The sequence below is a fragment of the Mytilus edulis genome, chromosome 7 (assembly GCF_963676685.1).
Source record: "Mytilus edulis chromosome 7, xbMytEdul2.2, whole genome shotgun sequence".
NCBI classification, from domain to species: domain Eukaryota; kingdom Metazoa; phylum Mollusca; class Bivalvia; order Mytilida; family Mytilidae; genus Mytilus; species Mytilus edulis.
In genome coordinates, this window is record NC_092350.1 from 32,878,826 (window position 1) to 32,901,350 (window position 22,525).

Sequence of the window (22,525 nt, forward strand, 5' to 3'; positions counted from 1 at the left end):
CTTGCTATTTTGGATGTTATCATATCTACCCTAAACCAATCTCTGGAAGTTGTTTTCTCCTGCGTTGTATACTTAACTTTGTACTTATGTAGATCTTTATTTGTCGCAATTACAATTCCTTCTAATACCCTTGGCGCTGCGATTGATGAGCCTCCTTTATACACTCTTTCGTCTTTGCCTATCAATTTTACGTATACTTCATCGCCTATATTATATTCAGATGGTGGATATTTTGACAAACCATTTTTCTGCATATTTGCGCTAGCTTTTTTCGAAATATTAATTGCCTGACTTCTAACTTTTTCAATGTGCCTCATTCTTTCTGCACAGTCTTCACTCGGTAAAAATGTCATATTCGACTCCTCGTTTGCAAATTCAATTGTTATGTCTTCTAAATGTGTATTTGTGAAATTACATTTTTTGTGTTACAGAATTTGGTTTGATTCCCAATAAACATTCATAAGGTGATATTCCCAAAGACGAGTGAATCGCATTATTGTAAATACTTTGTAAACTAGGAAGATTCGTCACCCAATCGCAAATGCCTCCGAATTTTGAATTAATTAGATCAAAACGAATTTTGTCTTTCCAGGTCCCATGAGATCTTTCTATTTTCCCCTGGCTCTGCAGATGGTAACTTGAACTATATATCAATTTAATGTTCATATCCTTACAGAGACGTGTAACAACACCTTTGAACTCTGAACCTTGGTCACTCTGTAATATTTTAGGGTTTCCGAATTCCGAGTATATCTCCCGTAGCTTAGCAGCAACTTTTTCCGAGCTCTTATCAGACAATGGTCGCAACCACACAAATCTCGTGAACACATCCATTGTTGACAGAATATATTCATAAGAAACATCGTCTTTCTCCACTATGAGCTTTCGCATGTCGACAAGGTCAACTTGGTGTCTTTCCATTGGTTTTTTGGCATCAACAGGTATAAGTGGTGCTTTATTTGAAAATAATGGTCGTTTTTGTCTCTGCATATCGTTATTAGATATGTATCTTTGAATCATAGTAATCCAAAGTAATGTTCTTTAATTTGATGGTACAGTTTTCTTGCCCCGTCCGCTTTGCTTAAAGCATAAAACTTTTCTATACATTTTTCCAATTCCTCCCATGGAAGAACAATTTTCCCATCAATAGTAATCCTGTTCATTTGTTTACCTAAATACGGATCAATTATCGATTGCGTTCTAAAGTTGAAATGACTTATCTTTTTATATAGTCTTTTTTCCAGACTATTCCTTTCTTTCACTGGAATAACTTCTCTCCTTGACAACAGATTCATCAAAACTCGATAGTCGGAACAACTTAACTTAGGAGTCCTTCTTCTCTGTCCCTGAAAATAAAGAATTATGATTTCACTGTTGAGTAATAATCTTTAATTTTTAGGAAAATGAGGACAAAGCAAACTTTTAATAAAGGTAGTAACAAATATGCCGACGGTAATGACATCCAAACGATATCGTAATTTTCAGGGGATCTATAAACGCTTCTCTTTCATTTGTTAATATTTATATTTTATTTTAGAATGCGTTCAGAAAAAAAAGAGGTTTCACTAAAATTCTAATACTTAAAAGGGAAACCACTCTTAGTATGTCAATTGAGTATGTTCGGACAAGTACGAATAGTCAATTGCAAATGCGTTTTGTTAAACATTTTTCCCTTTTTTGGTATTTCAGAAAAAATTGTGTGTGCTGTATTTAGACCCCGCTACCTAAATATTTGTTTGGCTTGCATACGTTGTTTTTATCAAACGCAATCAAAATTTGTATTTTATTTGACCGTTGTTTTCAATTCAGATTTGTTTATGCATACACATTTTTGCACCTCATGTTTGCGGAGTACCATCTTTTCCGCAGGTTAATTGTTTTCTGTTTGGTAATACAGTTATAATAAGATCCATTTTGTTACACCTTTTTTTTTTGCAATCGCCAATGGCAGTCAGTGCTGTTTTAGAACAACCGTTGTTCAACCTGCTAGTCAAATTCGTTTTGTTAAAATATATAATATTTTTTTATCTTTTGGAAAATGTTTGTGCTGTATTTAGAACACTCTACTAAGAAATTTGTTTTGCATGCACACGCATAAAGCTTGAGGTTTTTATCAAACGCAATTATAGGTATGAACGTTGTTTTCAATTTAGACTGCTTTATATCGTTTATATTCCGACCGACAGTAAGACGCTTATGTTTCAAAGTCTACTTGAGTCGCCTCAATAGATTCATGTATATAAAGGAAGTTGTGCGTCCGTTTGGCTGTGTGGGATGTACAAGTTTGCAGTCACGTCCGGTCAGAATGGGGACGTTATATTCAATGCCTAGTGTAAAGAGAGTGCCACGCTCAAAGTCTCTTTGCACGATAAGGACAGATGCAACAACTCGTTGAGGATTCCGAAGGTGGCATGTTGTAAGGCAAAATTTCTTTCCCTATCCAATATACCTCCATTTTTTAGTGGCAGTCAAAATTTCCATGTCCATCATCCCGGGTGGTTTTTTTTCATAGATCTACCTACTGCATTTGTTATTAAATTGTTCTTGTCATGAAAACGCATGAAATATTTGCCACTGGACGTTATTTACTAAAGTACTATGTTACGACGCTAGATAAAACAAACTGACGAGGAAAGGTAACACCCGGCCGTATTATTATAGAGTCTAGTTGGTCGAGTGGTCTAGCGCATCGGCCATAGTGCTAGGCGATTTAGGGTCACGATATTCCAGTAGCATGAGTTCGAATCGCAGGCAGGGAAAAACGAAAGAATGCTACCACAAATTTTCAGATCTAGCATTATTGGGCTAATATTATGACAAATTATTCATATAATACAGATATTGGCTGTCGTAAAGTTAATTGGCTCATGTTTAGATGTAAAGGCATTAATATCTATATAAACGAGCTTAGCTTGTCATAGTTAATATACATAACTAGTATACATATGATACGGTTAACAACAGAAGCCTGTTTAGGACCTCTATAGACTATAATTTTGGTTCGAGATCACGAATTTAATTTTTATTTTTTTCACAGTTTAACACCACCGCATTTTTGCGCCTGTCCAAATTCAGGAGCCTCCGGCTTTTTTTGGTCTTTTATGATTTTTGATTTCAGTTTCTTGTGCATAATTTGGAGTTCAGTATGACGTCCATTTTCACTGAACTAGTATACATATTTGTCTTGAGGCCTGCTGAAGAACTACTCCGGGTGTGAGAGTTTTTCGCTTCAATGAAGACCTTGGTGGCCTTTATCTGCTTTATGGTCGGGTTGTTGTCTCCCTCGACACATTCCCCATTTCCATTCTAAATTTAATTTTGCATATTGTATTTAGTTTTAATGGTATGATAACCTATTGAAGAAAGTTAAAATGTTTGAAACACGATGCTAGATTAGAAGGTCGTTAATGACTCTCCGTTCACATTATTTATTTGAAGGCTAATTAGTAATGACTGGTTGTTGACAGATTTATTTATTTTGTAATGGTAGGTTCAGTTGCATATACTGCTGATTTCGATACATTAAAACAAACAAAGGGGGTTTAGAGCGGTGGTACCTTTATAGCTTAGCTCAAAATTGTTTTGTAAACACTGTTAGTGTATAAAATATACTATTAAATTATTTGATTTTTATTTCAGGAAAATACGAAAGTCCATTAGTATCAAAATACACTTTTAAATGAGAAAACACGTTTTTAAGTAAAAAAAAATCCGTCGTTTTTGTAAATTGTAGAGTTATTGGGAAAGGAAAAAAAAAATAATATACTAGTATATGAGTTTACCAGGAGTTCATTTAAATACGAGAACGCTCAAACAAATCGATCTGCTATTTCCTTTTTATGTATAATTATATGTATTCACGGTGTACCCTCTAAAATAATATTATAAAATCACAGAATAAAAATAAAAAATGTGATAATTTTGGTGTTGCTGTACAGTATTTGAGGCTGTACTCTCTGATTGATTACTTGCTACAACTGTTTAATCACCGTCAAAATTGAAATATCGAGTTGAAGGTATTGTTTCCACTCCTATTCTCTTATTCACAAAGAAAAAAGTTTTAAGTTACACATATTTCAATCCCCCCTCCTTTTACACCCTCGCAAAATAAAATGATCGTCCTATTGTCATATAATGTAAGAGTTTGATGTTAAAAATAATAGATTGAATTATTTATTAGGTTTAGAACACTTACCTATCTAAACCTTATAGCTAAGATATTTTACCACTTTTTTTTCCTCGACAAACCATAAAGTTTTTTTCTTGGACCCCCACAATATATTTTCGGTATTTGAGAACATGTCAATATAATCAAATAGTATAAGTTGGGTAATGGTTGGAGCGTTATAAGTTACAAAAATGTACCGTGTTTATCTCTAATCATTTGGATTTAATTATTCTGACACGAGTGAATTTTATTTGTCAAAACGATTTCGGCATATTACTTGCACTAGTATTACGAATAATAGATCTGAATTGTGTGTGCCAGATTTTTATCAATTAAAAAAAGCCACAAATAATTTATACATACTTTTTCTTTTTCATCTTTGTGGGAGTTGACATTTTTCATCAGAAGAAATAATAAAAAGTTGAACAGCATCAATATTGTTGAAAACTTCATCTTGATATTACGGATTTTGGAAGTAGCGCAAACTAGAGCTGGTTCCTATTTCAAGTTTTCTAAGGGGGTAACAGATACACGAGAGACATTATTTTAGATCTCGGCAGCTATGATTCCTATTTCGGTATTATTTAAATGAATTTGTAACAATATTAATAGTAAATGCTTGAAAAATACAATTCATCAATATAACTTACGATCTCAAATAATAGAACCGCTTGTTATCACTTTAAGTATATTTATTTGAAAAAAATGAAATTTCCAGGATAAGAGTATTTCGTAAGAGTATATTATCGGGCTAAAAGTAATTCCTGGATAAGTGTATAACATACGTTAACTTATGAATTACATGTTTATACTCTTATGTTTCAATAAATGTCAATTTATACTTTTTAACTGTTATATAAAACTGTTTTACTTACTGTACTTTCCTACACACAAGATGTCACACTGAATTTGATTATAGAAATATAAGGTAAAATAATGATGAAAAATTGTTGGCAAAATGCATTTAATTAATTTATCTGTGTTTTTTTTGTCTAACGAGAAAAGATAAAATGTGAAGTCTTTTATCACAAGAGGCATAGCTCTATTTTTTTGCATGAAAATAATAATGTTATGGTGGCAGAAACCAGTTATTTTACAATAAATCTTTAGAATTTCATGGATTTATGATTTTATTTTCTTGAAAATTCATTCAAGCTTATATACAAATAAAATGTATGGTTTCAAGGAACTAAGATGTGTGCGTGCTTATGTAAATATGTAGAAAACCTTTAAATTTGGGTGTCTGTCCAGCATGGAGATTTAAAAATTTATAAATGCATTACAAATAACGCAAAAAATGTGATGATCTGATACCAATCTAATCCTCACCAGCTGCAGAATCCTGCCAAAAGCCGACAAGAATTTTAGCCAAAATTCAAGAGAGAAAGGATATTCAGTGAATTAGAGCCTTGTCCGAACCTATCCTTACCATCAAAATCTCAAGATATTTTTGTTTACATAAAACTGAATTTTTTCCCCACTTTGATTGGATGCCGTCAAGTGAGGAGACCACAATTTTGACATCTGAATGGACCTATATGTGAAGGAAATCCCCAACCTGTGTATGCAACTACTTACTTGTGTAGTACAGTAGCCTAGAATTTACATTCATTTTTTTTTTCAGTCCACATGATGCAGTTATATACCTCAATACTTAACTATAACATAATTTCTGCGTGGGACACATGTTCTGGTACACCAAAACTGGTACCTGCCACCTATATTAGTTGCTTTCGGTGACTTTTAGAAATTAGAACCTTGGAATGAAAGACAACATTTTTCCAAATCTAGTACTTATACAATATTTTTACTTTCGTCGTAATTAAATTATGAATATCTCAAAAAAAGACTTGCATTCAACCTGTCAAGGTTGTTGTTCCTTTTTTGTCTTAACCTTTATGACATGTCCATGTTACTGTTAATCAATACGGGCTTTAAATTGCGTTCATACTATAAAAAGAGAACAATCTTCCATGTCATTTTTCAATCTGTTGGGCTTCATAAATTGCAATAATCTGTTATTCTGTTTATTGTGAAATAACTTATTATGCTTTTTTTGTCATATTTAATTTCTCTTTATTCCAAACTTTTGTTAACCTGATATTTTGCTGTCTCGTAATACTTTAAACGACTCAGGCCACCAAATTACAGTATCAGTTTCATACACCTACATGCAAATTACTTAACTATCATGACTAATGAATCTAAGTTAGAATACATTTTAAGACTGCTATTTTTTTTTACCAGATTTCATATAAGAACACAGATGTGGTTTTCGTTTTGTGACTTCAGTCTACTGATTATTTTAGTCATTACAAATGTGCCCTTGAAAATATATTTGATTTTTTTTTTTAGTTATCAGTATATTGTACAATGTGGTAAAGATGTTTTGGATATACAGTAAATGAATAAAATAGTCCTGAGCTAAATTATAAATTGTAGGTCAAAATTTGTATTGCCTTGCTTGTTTTGTTTGTATAGATTTTCCCTACACAATTGCAATTATTGCCTCTACATTAAGACATGTTTATATATATGAAAAAGACATGATACATATGTTGTAAATAAACATATGTGGATAGTCATCTCATTGTAGTCATAACACATCTCCAAATGTATTTATGATTAGCATGACATTAAATGTTCATTTTTTTTCTAAAGATTGAGAAATGGGGAATATGTCATAGGGACAACAACCCGACCAAAAGCATATAACAACCGAAGGCCACCAATTGGTATTCAACGCAGCTAGAAAATCTCACAACCGGATGTGGGTCTAAGCTGACCCCGAAATTAAAGTGTGTACTAGATCAGTGAAAATGAACGTTACACTAAATTCTAAAACATATAAATGAACTAAAATTAGAAAACAAACAAGACTAACAAAAGCCAGAGAAACCTGATTTGGGACAGGCGCAAGCATGCGACGGGGATAAAAATGTTTTGTGACATATCATTCCTCCCCCTATAAAGCTAGCCTATGCAGAATAAAGAAACACAAGCAATTCACACAGTTAAACCATGCTTTAAAGAAGTCCGACTCCGATGGCAGAAATTGTAACAAATAAACTTAGCAAAATGACAATGATACATTAATGTATCATTGTCATTTTGCTAAGTTTATTATAATTTAATGAAAGATTGAGAAATGGGGAATATGTCATTGGGACAACAACCCGACCAAAAAAAAAGCATATAACAACCGAAGTCCACCAATTGGTATTCAACGCAGCTAGAAAATCTCACAACCGGATGTGGGTCTAATCTGACCCCGAAATTAAAGTGTGTACTAGATCAGTGAAAATGAACGTTACACTAAATTCTAAAACATATAAATGAACTAAAATTAGAAAACAAACAAGACTAACAAAAGCCAGAGAAACCTGATTTGGGACAGGCGCAAACATGCGACGGGGATAAACATGTTTTGTGACATATCATTCCTCCCCCTATAAAGCTAGCCTATGCAGAATAAAGAAACACAAGCAATACACACAGTTAATAGTTTTCAAAGGTACCAGGATTATAATTTAGTACGCCAGACGCGCGTTTCGTCTACATAAGACTCATCAGTGACGCTCAAATCAAAAATATTTATAAACCCAAACTAGTACAAAGTTGAAGAGCATTGAGGATTCAAAATTCCAAAAAGTTGTGCCAAATACAGCTAAGGTAATCTATGCCTGGGATAAGAAAATCCTTAGTTTTTCAAAAAGTTCAAAGTTTTTTATACGGAAAATTTATAAAAATGACCACATTATTGATATTCATGTCAACACCGAAGCGTTGACTACTGGGCTGGTGATACCCTCGGGGACGAAACGTCCACCAGCAGTGGCATCGACCCAGTGGTGTAAATAGTTTTCAAAGGTACCAGGATTATAATTTAGTACGCCAGACGCGCGTTTCGTCTACATAAGACTCATCAGTGACGCTCAAATCAAAAATATTTATAAACCCAAACTAGTACAAAGTTGAACAGCATTGAGGATTCAAAATTCCAAAAAGTTGTGTCAAATACAGCTAAGGTAATCTATGCCTGGGATAAGAAAATCCTTAGTTTTTCAAAAAGTTCAAAGTTTTTTATACGGAAAATTTATAAAAATGACCACATTATTGATATTCATGTCAACACCGAAGTGTTAACTACTGAGCTGGTGATACCCTCGGGGACGAAACGTCCACCAGCAGTGGCATCGACCCAGTGGTGTAAATAGTTTTCAAAGGTACCAGGATTATAATTTAGTACGCCAGACGCGCGTTTCGTCTACATAAGACTCGATCATCAGTGACGCTCAAATCAAAAATATTTATAAACCCAAACTAGTACAAAGTTGAAGAGCATTGAGGATTCAAAATTCCAAAAAAATGTGCCAAATACAGATAAGGTAATCTATGCCTGGGATAAGAAAATCCTTAGTTTTTCAAAAAGTTCAAAGTTTTTTATACGGAAAATTTATAAAAATGACCACATTATTGATATTCATGTCAACACCGAAGCGTTGACTACTGGGCTGGTGATACCCTCGGGGACGAAACGTCCACCAGCAGTGTATGACCCAGTGGGGTAAATAGTTTTCAAAGGTACCAGGATTATAATTTAGTACGCCAGACGCGCGTTTCGTCTACATAAGACTCATCAGTGACGCTCAAATCAAAAATATTTATAAACCCAAACTAGTACAAAGTTGAAGAGCATTGAGGATTCAAAATTCCAAAAAGTTGTGCCAAATACAGCTAAGGTAATCTATGCCTGGGATAAGAAAATCCTTTGTTTTTCAAAAAGTTCAAAGTTTTTTATACGGAAAATTTATAAAAATGACCACATTATTGATATTCATGTCAACACCGAAGTGTTGACTACTGGGCTGGTGATACCCTCGGGGACGAAACGTCCACCAGCAGTGGCATCGACCCAGTGGTGTAAATAGTTTTCAAAGGTACCAGGATTATAATTTAGTACGCCAGACGCGCGTTTCGTCTACATAAGACTCGATCATCAGTGACGCTCAAATCAAAAATATTTATAAACCCAAACTAGTACAAAGTTGAAGAGCATTGAGGATTCAAAATTCCAAAAAGTTGTGCCAAATACAGCTAAGGTAATCTATGCCTGGGATAAGAAAATCCTTAGTTTTTCAAAAAGTTCAAAGTTTTTTATACGGAAAATTTATAAAAATGACCACGTTATTGATATTCATGTCAACACCGAAGCGTTGACTACTGGGCTGGTGATACCCTCGGGGACGAAACGTCCACCAGCAGTGGCATCGACCCAGTGGTGTAAATAGTTTTCAAAGGTACCAGGATTATAATTTAGTACGCCAGACGCGCGTTTCGTCTACATAAGACTCATCAGTGACGCTCAAATCAAAAATATTTATAAACCCAAACTAGTACAAAGTTGAAGAGCATTGAGGATTCAAAATTCCAAAAAGTTGTGCCAAATACAGCTAAGGTAATCTATGCCTGGGATAAGAAAATCCTTAGTTTTTCAAAAAGTTCAAAGTTTTTTATACGGAAAATTTATAAAAATGACCACATTATTGATATTCATGTCAACACCGAAGTGTTGACTACTGGGCTGGTGATACCCTCGGGGACGAAACGTCCACCAGCAGTGGCATCGACCCAGTGGTGTAAATAGTTTTCAAAGGTACCAGGATTATAATTTAGTACGCCAGACGCGCGTTTCGTCAACATAAGACTCATCAGTGACGCTCAAATCAAAAACCATGCTTTGAAGAAGTCCGACTCCGATGGCAGAAATTGTAATAAATAAACTTAGCAAAATGACAATGATACATTAATGAATAAAGGACTACTAGCAGTTACTGACATGTCAGCTCCAGATCTCAATTAAATTTATTGAAAGATTATGTCTTCATCATATGATAATCAAACACAACCTTGTCCGTAAGGATTTTACTGTTAACTATCATACATCTTATATATATGAGGAGAGCAGACTAGTTTTAGTATGAATGTGTTTATTTTCGAATTTTAGTGTACTTTAAATAATTTCGTAAATACACTACTGGAAAGAATATAACCATCAGAAAATACCCATGGTGTGTTGAATTTGTCAGTTTATTTTCGAGCTATGGGTTTGACTATACCACTGGTATCTTGCTTCTTCCCAACCTCCAGTACGACGTTCAATAACATTGCAGTATAATATACACATATTTTCTTTAACTTTCAAAAGAATGGAAAGTCGACTTGTAATAATTGCTATTATTACTCAGTGACGATTGAAATCGAGTTGTTGGTTTGCGAATGAAACACCCAACAACACCATAAGATCTATAAACAAGTTCAATAACATGAATCAGCAATAAAATATTACCATAAGTTATTTCTCTTCGGCAACGTACATTTTTTTTATTCATCGTAAGTTAAGAAATTCTTGCTTTAAAGAAGCAGGTACAGGATAATTCTAATACCATCAGAAGATAATAAAACAAAACAAAACGTAAGTCGACAACCTATAAGAGTTACTGCCTTTTTAACGTTTCTCCAAATTTGGCATTTTGGCTTTTCACATTAGTTGTAATACATAGAGAGAAACTGTATGTGTAAACATTATATACAAATAAGTAGCATTGTTGAAATTGTCTGACATCTTCATTGACTATGAATACTATTTTTTTTCTCGGAAAAAAAAATTGAAGATAGAGAGAAACAGCAAAAAACATCCGTAAGATAAGATCGTTATAAAGGTAATACGGTTAAATCGTCAGTTGAGTGTAACTGTCGTTGCATTTACGAATACGATAATAGATAAAGAAAATCGTGAATTGACAAAATTTGTTAAAATCACAGATATAGGAGCTATACACATGACAAATAAGTCAATATGACAGCAAACGTAATTTCCTTCGATATAAAAGTTCTAGAAACTTATTGAAAAATTCTCAGTTCGATTTCCCTTCTCCAAATCGGCTAGATTGAGAATTTAGAATAATCTTATTTATTGTTAAATAAAAGTTGAGGTTAACGACACAAACATAACTGCAATTATCCGACAACACTAATAAGAAATAGTGAGGTCAATAATCGTACTCAGGTAATTTATTTAGCAGTGAATAATGGTTTAGCCTTTTACGTCATCTATCAGATGTTTTGGTTCAAATATAAGGTTGACACACTGAGTACAAAGCTAGTAGAAATAAATAAGACGAATGAGTAGAGGAAGGCTAAAGTGAACATTTTAGGGGGTACAGAACACCTAAGAAAATTTAGATCTTTCTCGTAGTCTTTTGCATTAAGCTGTCCCACTAGACCACGATCGCACCAAGCTCACCGTGATCTAAAATAAATTTATATCGTGGTGAGATCGCAGTATGAGCGGCATGAACATGTAAATCTTTGTTTCTTTCTACGTCCTAATTACGTTCCTATCACAAACCCCGCTACGATTAAACCAAGTTCTGACCACGCTTATTCTGTGGTAGGGTTAGAAGTAGAGGCAGAGTCACGATAATAAAGACCTCACCATGACCGTACTAAGACTATACTGCTATCTGCACGATCACAATACGATCGTCAAAATTTAAATTTTTGTGTAGATGAAACACACGTCTGATGTATTAAATTATAAGCCTGGTACCTTTGACAAATATTTACACCACTGGGATGATGCCATTGCTTGTGTACATTTCGTTCCCGAGGGTACCATCATTCCAGTAGCCAATACTTCGATGTTCACATGAATATCGATTATATGGTCTTTTTATATGAAATTTTCGAAATACTAATGATTTTCTTATCCTAGCATTGAGTACCATAGCCGTATTTTGGCGCAACTTTTGAGAATTTTTGTTTATAAACAATTTGATCTGAGCGTCACTGATGAGTCAAATGAAGTCGAAACGCGCATCTTGTGTACCGGGTTTGCATTAACATGAGCAGCAAGACGAATGCCACAAGTGGAACAGGATATGATTACCCTTCCGGAGCACCTGAGAACATCCCAAGTTTTTATTGGGGTTTATGTTGGTAAGTCCTTAGTTTTTTATGTTATTTCTTATGTACTATTACTTGTATGTTTGTCCTTTCATTGTTAGCCATGTCGTTGTCAGTTTATTTTCAATTTATGAGTTTGACTTTTTCACTGGTATCTTTCGTCCATCCTTTCGGATGATGAGTTTGGTATGACGTCCGAACAAGTACAATTTTTTTAGGGGCCAGGTGATGCACGCCTGGGGTTGTTATATTTTATCGGGGTGTTGAAGAACTATTGGTGGCTGTTTTCTGCTCTTTTGTCGGGTTAATGTCTCTTTGACATCTTCCCTGTTTCCATTTTTAAATCATACATCATAATCGTCCTCTAAATGTGAAACAAATATCGATTATTCTGTTGAGTTTGGTCTTTGAGTTTTACTCTTACAAATCATTTAGGCAGTGGTTAACAAAATATCAAGAGACTTGCAAAATAACATTTCAACCATATATACAAAGTTGAAAAGTGTTAATAAATACGTTCATAACTAAGCCGAGACTTCTCCACAGTTTTGTGTGATCGTATTCATAATTTCAGTGACGCCACCTCCTTCTTTAATGTACTCTTGAAACAAGTCAACAACAACATAATGCATTACTTATATTCTTTATTCAACTTTAGGGTTATTTATTTTAGTTTGTCTTTCCCTTTCCCTTTTCCCCTGACTTTCCCTTTCCCTCTGACTTTCCCTTTCCGTCTGACTTTCCCTTATCATTTTTCTTCTTTTTCTTATCCTTCTGATTCTTGTTATTTTTTGTATTCATTTTGTCTTTAATCCAGTCCAAGAAAGCAGAAATTCTGGTATGCACACTTGGTCTCCTTCCATCGCAAGGGGTACTACCAAATGATAGTGCGCCTACAAGTTTATTACTGCATACCACGGGTCCACCGCTATCAGCCTGAAAAAATAAATATAATTGAAAATTGAACATGAGAGAAGGCATGCACACAATCTTAAATCATTGTGTATAAGACCAGTCGCAACTGTAACTTTAATCGACGACTTAAGTAAACTAAATTACAAGAACATCATCAATAGCTTTTTCAATTGAAAAGTTATATTCCAAAGAATTTTATTTTAATGACTGATCTTATCAGGCGCAAGGTTCTAGACTTGTGGTCGAGCATGACGCGGCATATCAACCTCGTATTTATATTTGTGTGTGGGTGTATTTGAGAGGGGAATGAATACAGCACACACAACCAAAAGACCAAAAAAGTGAAATAGTATATTTTAGCAAAACGCGTTTAACTAGCAGGTTAACAACTGATGTTCTTGAACACTACTGACAGCCATGGCGATATTTCTATTTATATCCATCTGATAAGTAATATAAAAAAGAAGATGTGGTATGATTGCCAATGAGACAACTCTCAACAAGAGACCAAAATGAGACAGAAATTAACAACTATAGGTCACCGTACGGCTTTCAACAACGAGCAAAGCCCCTACCACATAGTCAGCTATAAAAGGCCCCGAAGTGACAATGTAAAACAAATCAAACGAGAAAACTGACGGCATTATTTATGTAAAAAATGAACGGAAAACAAATATGTAACACATAAACATACGACAGCCACTTAATTACAGGCTCCTGCGATGGGACAGGTACATACATACATAATGCGGCGGGATCCCAACCCTGCCCTAACCTGGGACAGTAGTATAACAGTACAACATAAGAATGAACTAGCTTTTTTTAACTGATTTTTATAGCTCGTTCTTCTGTTGAACTGTTTCACCACAAGTTACAGGTTAGAGGAAGGGTTGGGATCTCACTAACCTGTTTCACCCCGCCGCATTATGTATATATGTACATGTCCCCGGAATCTGTACTTTGTTTGTTGATGTATTATTTTTGTTTTTCGTTCATTTTAGGCCGTTAGTTTTCTCGTTTAAAATGTTTTAAATTTGTCATTTTGTGGATTTGTATATTGACTATGTGGTATTTGCTCTGCTCATTGTTGAAGTCGTACGTTGATTTATAATTGTTAATTTCTGTGTCATTTGGTCTTTTATGTAGAGCGGTCGAATCGGCAATCATACCACATCATATTTTCTAAACTTTATTATTTTGATACCAAACAAAAACAATACACTTTCAGAAAAGATAGTAAACCGCAGACATGAGGTGCAAAAAATCTTATCCGGATTTTTTAAATTATTTTGTTTTCCGTGATGTTAGGAATTGAAACGGTATTTCCAAGAAAATACAATTTAACTTAAATGGGGATAGACTCTTGATTTTTTTTAAAGTCGAAATAGGATGAACGGATTCTATTTACCCGAAGGCAAATATGACACAAGCACAAGCGAAAATTTATAAATAAGTCTAAATTGAAAATAACGTACAACCCTATGAGTGCGTATAATAAACCTGCAATTTTGTTCGTTTGAATGCAAAAAATGTCTTTCTAAAAGGAAAAAAAAAGAAAAAAGTATACTTTCACAAAAGGCATTTGACTAGCAGGCTGAACAACAGATGTTCTTAAGCTATGCTGACTGCCATTGACGATTGCCGAAACTACGATACACCATATGCAACAAAATAGATCTGAATTAATAATTTGATCTAAATGCCCCCATAAACACACATACACATGTATGTATATATAGGCCACCGAAATCTTTATTATTATGAGTGGTCTAGCGCTTCAGGCAAAGTGCAATGCGATTTGGTGCCGCGATATCTCAGTAGCATGAGTTCAGTTCCCGTTGAGGGAAGAAAGAAATTGAATGCAAATTTACAGGTCTAACATTGTTTGTCTGTTATTAAGATGAATGATATATAATTAATATAAATTTGTATATTTATAGTCGGGCATCTGCAAAAAACGTTAGCTAGTTTTGACAGCCTTTGTTAAGCGAATAACGCTGTAGAGTACTATTCATACAATAATGAAATGTGCCCGCATGTAAGGTTTGCAAGTTTGCGTTAACCTAAAGGAATGTAAGGTTTCCATCAAAGAAATGTACTTACCTGACAAGAATCCTTATCATTGTCTTGAAGACAAATTAGTTTGTTCCAATAGGCCTCTGGAAATAACGGATACTTCCAAAACAAAGTCCAAGTACTTCTACAGTATTCAGTAGTAACAACAGGCATACTATGTACTTGTAGACGATCAGGGAAATTCCCTCCTACAATCAGATCAAATTGTATAGTCAAAATATATAACAACTTAAAAAATAAAGGTTGTGAAATTTAGTCATTGTGTGTTCGAATTTTTCACATTATGTTCTATAATACCATTACCGAGATTTTTCATATTATTTCAGTAAATTAAATTGATGAAAATTAAGCGTTTACTTTTCTTATGAACTGTTTCTCATTTTTCATGTCGGGATGTTTTATAGCAGACTAGTCAGGGCGATCAGGGAAATTCCCTCCTAAAATCAGATTAAATTGTATAGTCAAAATATATAGCAACTTAAAAAATAAAGGTTGTGAAATTTAGTTATTGTGTGTTCGAATTTGTCACTGTATGTTCTATACTACCACTATCCGAGATTTTTCATATTATTTCAGTAAATTAAATTGATGAAAATTAAGCGTTTACTTTCATTATGAACTGTTTCTCATTTTTCATGTCGGGATGATTTATAGCTGACTAAAACGAATTGTTATTTTTCATTGCTGAAGATCTGAGGGTGGCCTATTATTGCTTCCTGTCCACCATTCGAACAATGGTAAAAAATGGTCAGGGTTGGCCATGACAAGGGTTTGATGAGCATTGCTCAGTCAAGTGGGAATTACTGAGAAAACGGCGGTTTAACTAGGTTCTATCGGGATATACTAGGTTATATGAAATACTGTTCTGGATTTTGAATAGGATTTAGTGATCAATAACAAATGAAATACAGTAATGATACTTTTAAGAATAAGACATAGTATTTGATACATACATATAATGACTTGTTTGAGAGTCTTATCATATAAGTACATAAATCTCAGAACACTCTTCTAGTAACTCTGAGATAGGTGTATATGAAGACACATTAGACAAATATAAATACCTTTTCCCAATATTCTTTCCAAATTATATCATAAAGCCTAAGAATTATTTTTTTTTCTCTCAAATATATTTATACTATTATATTGAATTTACAGTCTACGTACATTTTACGAAAAATGAATTCAAAAATCAAAAACGTTTTGGCATATTTGACTGTTTAATGTTATAATTTGATAAATAATTATTCAGATTAGAACGCAGATTTGTTTGAATAACAATAATTAGCCTTTTCATTTCTATAAGTCATGATGACATATCTGTTTATGGTGTTGATTCAGGAATATGATTGTAAAACAAATAAAGTTTCGATTCACTAAAAGCACTGAAATAAAATGCATCCTAAAATGTACAAATTTTGTTTTCAGCTTACATATATAGAATTAATGGAGAAAAGGATTAACTATTCCATCATCTATACATGACTCTCAATGATTATGTGTATATAATTTCTATATTTCGCTATAATACTATGACACTTCAATAAGTCATTACTGTTTTGTGAAAATATAAGCTTAAGAAATCATTTTCCCCAGTATTACCAGTTTGAGGGAGTATTTCACAAACAGGGTTTGAATGTTCATTTCTCATTTTTCGCCCTTTTCTTTTGAAGGTTCAAGCTTAAAAAAAACATACTTCTTGCGGCATCTTTATCTCCCCATCCTGTTATTGTGCACACCTCTCCTGTATAATTATGGCCTACATTAGTGTCCAGGTCGATTTTGTTTATAGTAGACCCGAATGTAAGTGGTTTCTGAAGCTCCAGTAGCATAAGGTCATTTTGAAGAAAATTTTTACCTGTGTCAAAGCTTTCGTGCTTGAAAAATATTAAATATATTAATCAGTTAATCAGTATATGCAAACAGGGTAATTCCATGTTAACAAATAAACAATTAAAAAAACATTTTACTTCCGGTAAACCTTGTTTAAACTGGACAGTATTGAGCCCTATTACAAATGTTCTCCTACATGCATTAAGATGTTATTGGGCAAAACATTGTATTATAATACTTGAAAGCTGATTTTCTCATAAAAATTATTCTGGAATTCTTTGACGTCACAAAAAAAACTTCTATGTGTATTCAATCTTGAACAAATTTGCACCGATTAGATTGATGAAAATTATTCATAACTATAATATTATAAAATCATATCTGTAATTGAAAGAACCTTGCTGTATGGTCACGTCGCAAACATCGTAACATATACACGTAGATGAACGAAATTACATTCAAGTAAAATATTTGAATACTAATATAAATTCTAAACGCTAACCGATAACATCTTATTTGAATAACTGACTTAAATTTCAAGTGTTGATATCATCTACCTTCAAAGGACAGGAAATGTTTAAATATTGAAACTTGAAGAATGTACCAATAATATCAAATATTTACCGTCTTGAATACGAAAATAATTTCTGTTCGTTTAAGGTGGTACATAACACTACAGGGAAATGAATCTGTAAAAATATATTGGACGTTTTTCTTACATTCTATTAGTTAGGTAATATTAGGCTCGTGGAACTCTTTCTTTGATAGATTCCTTGTAAGTCAAAAGTAAAAACACAAAAATTCCTATATAATGTGGGATATGATATTAACTACTAGAAAGTAAAACAACAGAACTACCAGTAGAAAATTCTAAAAGGATAGTCCGTAATAAAATTTCAAAATCGAAAGCTCAAATATAAAAGTGCATACAATATAATACTTTTTCACTGGTATAATTTCTTTCATCTGACTCTTAAACGAGCTTCCAGCTGCAATTTGCATATTCTTTGCCCTAAAATGACAAAAAAGTAATATTAAAAAAATTGTCAAAAGTAAATGCTATTCTTGTTTATCTAAACAAATGTCAAATCCCAAATGTTATTTTTTGTTACAGTATTTATAGAATGAAAAAAGGTAAATGTACAAGGCTTTGTTTAATAAGTAGAAGTGTTGATTTAAAAGTATTTTTTTGGGGTTCAATTTTGCAGTTAAGAAAAACGTTAAACACTTTGAACAAGGGTGCTATAACATGGAAGATAATGTTTACCTATACACAATTATAACGATTTAGTACCCGTTGTATCTAAATGCAAGATTATATATAAATATTAAATAAGAAAGCTCACTTGTGTGGAGGAAAGATGATATTACAATGTCCGGCTGTAAGAACCCAGTTTTTGTCAATAATTGTTCCTCCACATTCATGGGTAAAATTTACTCCACCATTTCTTATCTGAAGAGACACCATCCATGGATGATCTTCTATGTCCGCATTGTCACCATTAACAATCTTTATACTTGCAGCCGTAGTAACCTAAATAGTAATATCTAACTAATTTAAAAACAAGTTTTCGTTGTATATTCTTTATCAACAGCCCCTCCCCCAAAAAGTCGTTCGTTTATTTAAATGTTAAATTATTAATCAATAAACCACCAAGAAAAAACAGCTTCTTAATACAAAAAAAGAAATTGTCATTAACACATCACCAAATTGAAATAATTCCCTAATAACGTTTATACAATTGTCATAATAAAATAGAATTTAAAGACAGTTATCCATTTGCATCAACACAGCTAGTATCATCACACCACCTAGTTTAGTCTGAATGATAACCCGAATTTCATAATTTGTGTGTTTGATATATAGAAATGATAATTTAAAAGTTATTTTGTGGGGGAAATTACAGTTGGATCTCTAAGATAAAACGGTTAAACTCTTTTTATATAAGATCAAGGGTGATATAAAATTGAAGATGATTTGTACCTATACATAGCTAAAACATTTTATAAGTTGTGTGTGTTCGATTCGTTTTTTGTAATAGATTTCGTAAAGGCACGCTCACACCTGAAAATTTCACTAGAATATATGGCTATACTTTGAGACGCTTACACTTGAAACAGTTGGAATCCTCGATGCAAAACATAGAAACGAAAAAAGTCGACAATTTGAACCAAATGAAGCTATCTTTATAGAACCCCATAGTAAGTCAAATAGTTCAACATTTTATTAACAGTACATTTTCAATATTAAAATACTCTTAATTTATTAAAGATAGTTCATGTCAACGGAAGGCTTAGTGACTGAGTAGTTTACGTATTTCAATAACCATAGCACTTGGACTTCGACACTGAGTTTTGAACTTCGCACGCGGCAGATGTGGTTGATTCAAATTGACTTGAATTAGATTGTCATTTTTTAGGCTGACGGTTTGAATTACTTTTTGGGCAGTCCGACTTTCTTGATCAATATAAACGGACCGGCACGAAATATTTAATAGAGCTGAAAGTGGATTAAACAAAAATCAATATATAAAACAATTGATCATATCGAATACATTGATGTTCATTGATAAGGAACCATGGTAATAACTGTTGAAATTAGTTTTTATTATCATCAAATATTTTAATAATATTCATATACTCACTGTAGCCATGTATAATACTACAAACACATCATAATGTTTTGTATACGTTATTATTATGATTATTACAATCTATTAGTTTACATGTAAGCATTAATATCCGAATGCGTTTAAATAATATTAGTATTGCTAATTATTCCTACATTAGACTGAATGCTTGAGAATGGCCTGAACAGTATTGAATACTGTAAACCAACTTATTTTCGCGAATAACTTATTTCGCGTTTTACCCTTTTTATACCATTTCGCGGCTATTTAATTTCACGATTTTCTGAAGTTCAATAAGCAATGATCCAAGTATAACATATTCGCGACGATTAATATTCGCGTTATTTTTCTACTCGCGAAATTTGCGAAATTTGCAAAAATAAATCGCTCGCGAAAATAAGTTGGTTTACAGTATTACGCATTGGATATGTCTAAACATTGGCTTTGATTAAACATACCTTTTATCGTGTGGTTTTCTTTGTTGTGATGTTATGCTATTGTTTCATAAAAAGGGAAAAGGTTTGATACCATTAAAAAGTTTAATCCCGCTGCAAATGTTTGCACCTGTCCGAAGTCAGGAATCTGATGTACAGTAGTTGACGTTTGTTTATGTAATTTATACGTGTTTCTTGTTTCTCGTTTCTTATGTAGATAAAACCGTTGGTTTTTCCGTTTGAATGGTTTTACACTAGTAATTTTGGGGCCCTTTATAGCTTTTTGTTCGGTTTGAACCAAGGCTCCGTGTTGAAGGCCGTACATTGACCTCTAATGATTTTCTTTTATAAATTGTTATTTGGATGGAAAGTTGTCTCATTGGCACTCACACCACATCTTCCTATATCTACTTAATAATTGATTGTTCACACTTTTCGATTACATTAAGACCAGAATTATTTGATAAGCCTAAAAAACATTTAATTTTACGATTCATGCTTACTATTTGACGCTAACTCTATCGATGGTTCGGTTTCTGTGGAATTCATTGAATCCCTCGGTTTGTTATCTTGACTTATCTTTTCTTAATCAATTAACGATACATTCGTCTTTGAAAATATGTAAACTGTTGTCGTTTCAATTAATGAATAATCACATCATTAACCTACCGACAAATACGCTGACAAGGAACACTTTATACATCTTAATGGGTCTTAACAACCACACGTCTGAAATTGAAAAGCAATCAAAACTTACACAGTTAATTACCTTATCTCATGACTAATGGACTTGATGTCTTCAAGCCGTTAGTCAATCAATCAATCAGTAACTTTTACAAACTATCGCACCCTTATTGTGATATTTCTCACAATAATTTTTAATTAACCTGTTGTATTGCCAAAAGGTGTCAGAAGGTTTTATGTCTATAATAACACCCCAAATAAATGTTTGCATAACAGGGAGGAAAATATTCAAAACAATAATATAATTCCTACTGTACAATAGCAGATTAAAAAGACATTTTGAAAGGTGCATACTCTGATGGTAACTGTTTTTCCATTTTCTTTATTTTTTATTCTAACAATTACTTTTGACTTACAAACTTGCATATTTTCACACAGGAAAAAAATCACAATCCACGTTTAATGGAGATAACCACTAAATGTTAATTGAAGTTGCCATTTTGATAACCTTAGACGATGCTATATATTTGTTCATCATTGATGATTTTCACACAATATTTAATATAATGTACATATACGACGAATAATAGATAGTTATAGGTCAATGTATGATTTAAAAAAAAATATTAAGAGTTTTGTATTTTCAAATTTATCTCAGATATTGTCCTTCCATTGGAGCGATACATTTCCAAAATTTTACATTATTGGTTTCGAAAGTTACAATGTGCTCGACTATTTTTTTGTGATTCATTCTTAAAAAAAAGATGACACGATTATGTATCCACTGCAGCACATTATAACAATCAAACGAATTAAATGTTTTAAGTAAATTAGAGTAGCATTTAATTACACAGCCAGGTCATTATTTTTTGCCTTAAAGCAAATTTAATTGAAACTTGGTATCGTCCGGGTTAATTCTTCAAAAGAGAGACCTGTTGTTCATAAAGGAAAAAAAAACCACTTAGGTACTAGTATATATTAGTTGCCTATATTTGTTGCAATCGTCTGTGTAATCTATAGGAAAATTAGTTTATAAAATATCAAAGCTAACAGCTTGCATTAAATAAATCTTAAATTTTCTCGTTCATCAAAGCAGTCAAAACACCTTTCTTTATATAATATAATTGTAAAATAGAGAGAAAAAAAACACCGTTTAAGGCGAATTTGTTTAGAATACAAATTATAATAATTATAAATTAACAAACCTGAATTGAAATGTTCGTCGTTGTATCTACCTCTTCTGTAATGATATAATGATCTGAACAGCCAGGTTTATATACATCTATACATCTACGTAGTGCGTGGTATGTTGTTGAAGCTGTTACATCTTGTTTTGAACATACAATTTGTCAGCACGTCGATAACAATTTACCAATTGACATTGGTTACGGAAGCTAAAATAAATAAATTTTTAAGGTAATACAAATGTGATTTAATGAAGCAGCAATACAAAAAGGAATAATCCACCAGTCAAAGGAAAACAAACAGTCAAATACCAATACACAAAAAGAAAAGATTTCCGCATTATTTCAGCAGACAACAAAAACATGAATTAAAAGAAACCAAACATATACCAGGGATACACTCTGGTACTCCGAAAGGGTGGGCAGTTCCTGTTACACTGCTTGCATCAACCATGATAGTTTAAACTAAAATGAGTACGCATTCGGTGATATCAACAACAAAGAAACAAGAAAGATATTATTGCAACGGGAAGTGTAATATTGGGTTTGCTTAATATTCCATATTTGTTAACAAACAGAAATACTTGAAACTAGTTTACATAACAGAACGTTTTATAATACTCCAAATTGAAA

At 32.9% G+C, this 22,525-nt stretch overlaps 2 protein-coding genes across 2 annotated transcripts; both read right to left on the minus strand.

The window, feature by feature from the left end:
* Positions 1-411: 411 nt before the first annotated feature.
* On the minus strand, positions 412-990 carry LOC139483090 (KRAB-A domain-containing protein 2-like). The gene has a single exon (XM_071267122.1). It carries the CDS (start codon positions 988-990, stop codon positions 412-414), a length of 579 nt encoding a protein of 192 aa, XP_071123223.1.
* Positions 991-12,763: 11,773 nt separating this feature from the next.
* On the minus strand, positions 12,764-21,992 carry LOC139481278 (chymotrypsinogen A-like). Its single transcript, XM_071264458.1, has 8 exons — positions 21,914-21,992; positions 20,694-20,753; positions 19,606-19,622; positions 18,307-18,494; positions 17,891-17,972; positions 16,824-17,004; positions 15,155-15,315; positions 12,764-13,072 (listed from the first exon to the last, which is right to left on the minus strand). The coding sequence occupies exons 2-8, from the start codon at positions 20,725-20,727 to the stop codon at positions 12,806-12,808; spliced, it is 930 nt and encodes a 309-aa protein (XP_071120559.1). The 5' UTR covers positions 20,728-20,753; positions 21,914-21,992; the 3' UTR covers positions 12,764-12,805.
* Positions 21,993-22,525: the final 533 nt, after the last annotated feature.

What these genes read in the sequence shown, in the direction of transcription:
- LOC139483090 (XM_071267122.1), bottom strand. Translation starts at nt 990, where the DNA reads ATGCAGAGACAAAAACGACCATTATTTTCAAATAAAGCACCACTTATA.
- LOC139481278 (XM_071264458.1), bottom strand. Translation starts at nt 20,727, where the DNA reads ATGTATAAAGTGTTCCTTGTCAGCGTATTTGTCG. An exon ending in CAGTGAAAAAGTATTATATT is followed by an intron (nt 17,005 to 17,890) that starts GTATGCACTTTT and finishes ATATTTTTCAAG; the next exon opens with CACGAAAGCTTTGACACAGG. An exon ending in AGATAAAGATGCCGCAAGAA is followed by an intron (nt 15,316 to 16,823) that starts GTATGTTTTTTT and finishes ATCTGATTGTAG; the next exon opens with GAGGGAATTTCCCTGATCGT.